At 39.3% G+C, this 7643-nt stretch overlaps 1 protein-coding gene across 1 annotated transcript in view; it reads left to right on the forward strand.

The window, feature by feature from the left end:
- The window catches only part of ARHGAP28 (Rho GTPase activating protein 28), a 326300-nt gene that overhangs the window by 243681 nt on the left and 74976 nt on the right, over nt 1–7643 (forward strand). The window contains 2 exon segments of the mRNA XM_006891409.1: nt 1958–2050; nt 3931–4020. Of these exon segments, the coding sequence (XP_006891471.1) occupies nt 1958–2050; nt 3931–4020 (183 nt within the window).

Consider the following 7643-nt stretch of genomic DNA (forward strand, 5'->3'; position numbering starts at 1 on the left):
GGTGCAACAATGAATGAATGGAATTCCAAAATCTCTGTAGATGTTCATTGAAATGAAAAATAAACAACCTAAATTAAAAAAAAAAAGTATGTTAGAAAAAAAACAATAAAAACTGGGAGCTCCGCCAAACACTGTCCACCATGGGCAACTGTTATGACATTTGACACCCAGTGGCACAAGGTTCAGCATCACAACAAACCCAGATTTTCTCCGTACAGCAAATTGACAGAAGAGTGCTGTATGACTTAGAAGAATGTTTCTTCAAAGTCTAACAATGAATGAATGAAAACCCTAAGTCTTTGTAAACTTTCATTAAAATTAATTTTTAAAAAAAAGTTGGTCAGATATTGGGGAAGCGCTGAATTCTGTAAGATGGGTGCTTTTGTTTTGGTGAGGGCAGATGGAATGTTTAAACAGGAACACTGGAAAGAATGATGAATGACCTCATGAAGCACTTGGGGTTTTAAAAGTTGGTTGGAGATTGGGAAGACTAAAATACATAAAATACATGATATAATACTATATAATACAGAACTCAGGAGCAACAGTTTTGAAAAATATTATATGACAGGGGAGAATCTCGAGAACATTATGCTGAGTCAATTAATTCAGATTCATAAGGACAGATACTACATAAGACTATTATTTTAAAAACAGAAGGATAAAGTGTATGGATAGCCGGAAAGGGAAGAAGAGGGATCAGGAGAGCTGAGGGTGGGGTGGGGGAAAATCATGAACTTGCAGAGTTTGATGGGTGGCAAGAGGCTGATGAAGGAATTAGGAAATATCCAATGGAGATCTGAGAAGACAAGGTAAGAGTGGGCATAGATCAATGGTGATTTATTTTGTAAGACACAATGTATGAGAATGATGGTATGAAACATAATGTGAATGAAAAGATAAACAACCAAAAAGTTTAAAAAAATTGCTTTGAAAATAAGTAGTCAATTCTATTTGTCTTTTTAATTCTATTTGTCTTTTCATTTATGGTTTTGTGAGATCCTTGTGGCAGATAAAGATTTTCTCTGAGATTAAAAACACGTTTTCCTATACTTTTTAATACATTTTAATCTTTGCTTTTACTATTTATCTGAGATTTTTTTAAAAGGTTTAAAAGAGGAGTAACCATACTCTTCAGCTTAATAATTACATTTCTTATGTATTTCTAATTTTAAGACCAAACAAAATCCAAAGCTGGTTATTCTCTTATTGATTTATAAATCACTGTAAAATGCAATTAAAAAGCTTAATTTTAAAACCATGTCTTTTTCTGAATATGTTACATGATTTCAAGAATTGCAGGGAGGAAGTCCAGGACTGCTGTGTAATACATCTACCAACTTTTCATCTTATCTTTTCTCTCTTCTGTCTTTGATATATGGGCCTAATGGTGACCTGTCTGTCTGGTATGGAGTTGCACTGCCAACCCAAAGCTGGATGATTCAAATCCACCAGCTGCTCCTCTGGGGAAAGTTGGCTATCCCCTCCCATGCAATTTACAGCTTCTGCTGCAGAGTCAGCTATGAGTCAATTTCAATTTGATAGCAGTGAATGAGCTTGAGACCAGATGGCTTAGTCCACACAGCCACTCCATTCCTTTTCCATCCTGGAACTGCCACTAAGGAGAAACCTCACTTGTTATGGATTATTCATGCCCACAGTTGGATTTTCTTCAGTTATACATACTCCTCTTGGTGTAAAATAATTATATTCACATCTAAATAAAACAAAAGTAGGTTTTGGTAGGCAGAAGCAGTATGTGCTTCTGAGTTTAATTTATATTAGCACTGTGTTTATGAAGATCAAAATAATATGAGCATCCTGATAATATCTATAATCGAGAAATAGGTAGACACAATATCACCACTCTTCTGAACATGTATTATAATGTAGCATATCCACAATCATGTTTGGAAAAACATATCTAATTAAAAGTGACTTTCATTTCTCTCATTAGCCAGATAATACTTATGACAATGATACTACTCAGTTGGATAATGCACGAGAAGTAAAAGAGATGCCAACTATTGTCAAAACAAGTGCTCCCACGGTAAGTTCCAGCAAAGCAGCTGTGGGTGGGGTATAAGAAGTCATTTCCTCAGCAAAATTGTGCAAAACTTGAAAACAAAGAAACAAACACAGTACAATTAAGATTATTAGAATTGTAAGAATCTTGGTACAGCTGTCAATATACCAACCTACTGTTCATCAATTTGTAAAGAAAGACATTCAACAAGAACTAGAAACTGTCTTAGTTTCCTAGGGCTGCTATAATAAATGAAACACCACTAAGTGGGTGTAAGCAGAATTGCAATGACTCACACCTTTGAAGTCTGAATATCCAAACTCAGGAATCAGCAGGACCACGCTCTTTATGTTCACTCTGGCAAGATCATTCCTTATCTTTGTGAACTTCTCTTAGCCCCAGAGTTTCTTGACGTTCCTTTGTAGCTTGTAATTGTATTTTAACCTGAAATATTTCCCATTCCCCCACATCTCCCTTTCTCTTTCTCCCCTTCTGTAAGAGACTTTCAGAAGGCTTCACCTACTTAACTAATACCATCTTCAAATAGCAACAGTCTGTTTTCAAAGAAGGTCATATTACCAGATAACAGCACTTAGGACTTGAACGTATCTTTTTGGGGGACAAAATTTAATACAAAGCAGAGCTCAGATTTAATAACTAAAGTCATACATAACTATATACTCTGTAAAAACAAATAGATATCTAGAAAAACCAATGATTGTGATCAGTTCTTTTTTATCTGTTCATTGCGTTTAAACTTTTTCTCTAATTCTTTGAGATTCTCATGAGAGTACTGGTTCTACCTGGTCTACGTGGTGGAGCAGCAACAGATGTCCTGAGATTTAGTTACTGTTCCAATGAACATGGGATACCTTACTCTGTTTAATAGTTTAATCCAAGGTGGCCAATTCCCCTCCTTCTTTCCTAGCTAGTGGATTCAAACTCAGTTTTCCAGAGAAGGGCAAAGTCTGAGGATAAAAGTCCACCCTTCATTGCTTTGTGTCAGTGAAAGATTGATTTGCTAAAGTTCTATCATGGCCATTTTCTCACTCTAGTCTCTGCTTGCTCTCCCATCCACAGTTATTTTTCCCCTTCCCTTGGTACACCTAATGTCATTTCTTTTTCTCTTAGTTTTACAACTTCATGTATACTCCTGCTCCTAATTTCAACAGTGATTGGGATTGTGGGGGTGGGGGGAAAGTAGTGGATTTTATAGAATTTCCCTTCCTTGATGGGAGGGGATAATTGTCAGAGACTATCACAGCAACAAGAAGTCAAAACTGCACAACAAACTGGTAGTTGTACAGTGAGACTTAAAGGGAACTTTAAAGATTATTTAGAGCCTTAGGGTCTCAAGGTTCAGAAGGACTCCGCCAGACAAATGGCATGGGTAGACTACCTCAACTCTGTTCACTCAGAGAGCTGGACTCCAAGAGAATTGAAACCATTTCTCACTTTTCTTCTAGAAATATCTACCAGTTGGTCTGCTGTGAAATTATTTGCCAGGTTTTGTTGCTGTTAAAATCTGTTCCTTAAATATCCTGTCAGTTAATTTTAGTGATTTGGAGAAGGGAGGGGAGAAGTACATGTTTGTCAGCCATCTTGACCTGAGTTTCTAGCACTACTTCTTTTAGTGCATTTATTCTCAAAGCACATTCTTTTTCATAAAATAATATATATGTAAGACTTTTAAAATGTGGTAAAACAAGATAACAAATTATAGATTTTTAAAAAGTAGATAAAAAATATTGCATGATTTATAAATATTAAGTATATTCATTCAACTTTGCAGAAAAGATCCTTAAAGAGCAAAAGGTATGTAAATGTGTATACACAGCAGAACAAACAAGCATATTAGAAAGTGTGTCCTAGAATACAAATGGTGCTTTTATTTCTCCATTTAGCCCCATGATGCATCTCTCAGCGGTATTACTCTGTCAGATGGGCCCCCAGATGAAAAGGGGAGCGTGGCAGATCCTGGAGGCAGCTCTTTGGTGAGTCATCAGGGCAACTGAAAGTATCAAGGACAGTGAAAGCCAAGTTTGTTGATAAGCATGACTTAAAAATATTACTATAACCTAAATTGCTTGGAAACTAAAGTTGGAAAGAGATCTTTTGCTCTTGTAACAATTAGGAAGGAGATAAACACAGCAAAATAAATCTTTATAGATTAACATCACTAAGGTTAGAAACCAAAAATATTCCTTACATACATTGACGGTGGAACTATTTGTTAACTCTGGCTGTCTTTACTGAGCTGATAAACAGTACAGTGGAGGTTTGATGATTTTGTTTAACTTTGCAAGCTTTTACCTGCAGAATGGATGACCAACCCTGCATTCTGGGATTGATGATTTACTTCTCATTACTTCTGGCATTTACATCCTCAGCTCTCAGTATTCCCCTGCACAAACCCTTCACTAACATTCACTCACTTGGCTTTGAAAAAACAGAACTCTTAGCTTTGCGCAGTGGCAATATCGTAGCCAGTGAGGTTTATCCGAGGCGCGATTATTGCTAATTGAAAACTTTTCCCAATACCCTCCCCCCCCAAAAAAAAAAACAAAAACAGAACTCTTACTTCATCCAAAACTTGTTTCCTTTCCATCCCCAGTGGGAACCCCCACTCTGTCGGTTCCTGTCAAACCCCACTGTTCGGGTGCCCTGACAGATTCTAAAAGGATGGACTGTAAATAGCAAAAGAAGAGTAACATTAAAAGATGATTAAAAGGAAAAGAAAACAGGAAGCAATCCTGCTGGAGGTGGTGGTTTTCTGCTGGCAGGCTTAGGGAAGGCAGCAGACAGCACAGTATAGGTGGAGGTGACACAAGCATGTCTTCTGGGGGAGCTGTTTTCCAATCATTGTCTCTCTTGAGACACATGAAAGCTGACATTTACATTGGGACACATTCCCAGTAGTGTTATTGTACAAGAAGGTGATTGATGGTGGAAGAGCTTCAAGAAAGTTGGCTTTTCTGTTAGCTTTTCACTGTTTGCGTTTATGATGTTGTTTTGCTTGGCTTTGAATGACTGTTACCAGTGAGTGTTGTTGTGCTCCATTGAGCCAGAACTGACCCATAGCTCACCTTCCAGTGAGTTTTCAGAGGTGAACCACATGCCTTTGGGATTGCAACAGTTTCTTCCCACTAGATTCCCAGGGCTTCCTGTTATCAATAAGTAATTTTTCTCAATCAGGTCTGCCACTGCATAGATAGGCAGACATTACACACAGTGTCCATCCTGTTGGTTGTAAACCCAACCCCTATTTGCTCCCAGTGAAGGCAAATAGATTGGAATATAAATGAGTAAGATTGTCTCTAGTTTAAAGATAGTATTGAAAGCACCCACTTGTTAACAGAAAATCAATCATTCACAAACGCTGGTAAAAGCATGGAGTGCGGAATCATTTGCACAGACTGTGCACTGCTGAGTGCATGCCTGCCTCACTCACTCTCATTCATTCCTGTTGAGTCACGGTAGCCTCAGCTCACCCTCTGATGGCTTTTTTGGAAATCACATGGGAGGAGGTTGTCTATCTTTTTATGGAGGCACTGCTTTGGGGTTCACAATACAACTCCCTATCCACTAGACACCAGAACTTTCCTAGGATCATTTCTTTTCTCCCTCAGCTAATGGTGGTAGGCCCTTGTCTGTAGTGTCAGGATCAGCTCCCGTGACCCATCTTTGTTTTCCACTACCAAGACCTGTGAATTTTAGCTGTTTGGTTTATTTCTCCTTTTTCAATAATCATTACCTTAGAGGAAAATTCATCTTCATCTTTCTATTCTGCCGACTAGTTGACTGAGCTCCCAGAGCTGTAAGTTGTTCATCAAGATCCAAGTGCTTCTGAAGCCTTCAGTGGCTCGCAAGCACCTAGTCAACGTGCAGACTTAGACAACCAGATCTACAGGCTTGTAGATCTTCTTCATAGACCTCTCTAACTGACTTGCACACCCCAGCACTCTCCCCTCCCCGAGCCCCACCTCCAGTTTAAGTTAAATCATGTGGTTCCAGGAGAACTGGAGGCAAAATGTTTGTAATATTGAGTCACCAAAGGAGAGGATGAGCAGTCTTTGTTTTCCAACATTTTCCATAGTACTTCCACAACCACAACTTAATGACATGAGTCGTATTTTCCAGTTTCTCCTTTATTTCTGACAACTCCTCAATATTGACAATACATCCACTTATTCAGCAAATTCTTATTAAGCACATACTGTCTGCCTATAAGTAGGATTTTAAAGTTGGAAGGATGTTATGGAAAATGCAAGCCATAAACATAGATGCTCAAAATAGAACTGTATTATGTTGTTTGTTGTTGTTATGTGCCATCGAGTCACTTGCGACTATGTACAACAGCCCTAAACCTTGATCTGTCCTGTGCCAATTGCACTGTCTCTGACACACCCACCCTGATTACCTCAGTCACTGAATCAATTCACCTCATAGAGGATTTTCCCCTCCTGCACTGTCCCTCCACCCTACCAAGCATGATGTCCCTCTTCAAGGACCAGTCCCTCCTTACAACATGTCCAAAGTATGTCAGACAAAGCCTCAGAATCCTTGCCTCCAAGGAGCAGCCCGGTTTGTCTCTCTCCAGGATGAACCTGTTTGTTTTCTTAGCAGTCTTTAGTACATTCAACACGTTTCTCCAGCACCACAGCTCAAAGGCATCAATTCTGCTACTATCGTCCCTTGTTATTGTCCAGCTCTCTGATGCACAGCAAGTGATTACAAAGACCATGACCTGTTATCAGGTGCACCTTTGTCTCCAGAGTGACACCATTGCTCTTCAGTACTCTGGAGAGATCACTAATAACAGAGTTTCCCATCATAATACGTCTCTTAATTTCCTGGCTGCTGCTGTCAAGAGTGTTCACTGTGGAGCCAAGCTGTGAACAATCTCAATCTCTTCGCCATCCATCCTGATGGTGCCAATTGGTCCAGTGGAGAGAATCCTTGTCTTCTTGACATTGACCTTTAATCCATATGAAGGCTGCAGTCCTTGACCCTCTGCAGCAAGGGCTACAGGTTCTCCTCAGTTTCAGCAAGCAGGGTTGTGTCATCTGCATAACACAGATTGTTGCTGTATCTTCCACTAATCCTGACCCTACACTTCTCCTCATAGAGCCCAGCCTCCCAGATAATTTGTTCTGCATAAAGGTTGAAAAGGTATGGAGACAGGACACATCCCTGGTGTACACCTTTCCCAATTTTGAACCATGCAGTGTTTCCTTGCTCTGTTCTGATGACTGCCACTTGATCCAAGTATAGGTTTCTCATTAGCACGATCAAGTGTTCTAGGATTCCCATTCTTCTCAGAGTCAGCCACAGTTTGTTATGATCAGCACAGTCAAATGCCTTTGCATAATCAATGAAATATGGAATAGACATTCCTCTGGCATTCCCTGCTTTCAGCCAAGATCCATCTAACATTAGCCACAATATCCTTAGTACCACGATCCCTTCTAAACCCAGCCTGGACTTCTGGCAATTCTCTGCTGATGTGCTGTTCCAGTTGTTTTTGGATAATCTTCAGTAGAATCTTGCTTGCATGTGAAATCAATGATATTGTTCTGTAGTTTCCACACTCAGTTGGGTCACCCTTCTTTGGAAT

The sequence above is a fragment of the Elephantulus edwardii genome, unplaced genomic scaffold, assembly GCF_000299155.1.
Source record: "Elephantulus edwardii isolate Elephantulus edwardi_28Jun2011 unplaced genomic scaffold, EleEdw1.0 scaffold00097, whole genome shotgun sequence".
NCBI classification, from domain to species: domain Eukaryota; kingdom Metazoa; phylum Chordata; class Mammalia; order Macroscelidea; family Macroscelididae; genus Elephantulus; species Elephantulus edwardii.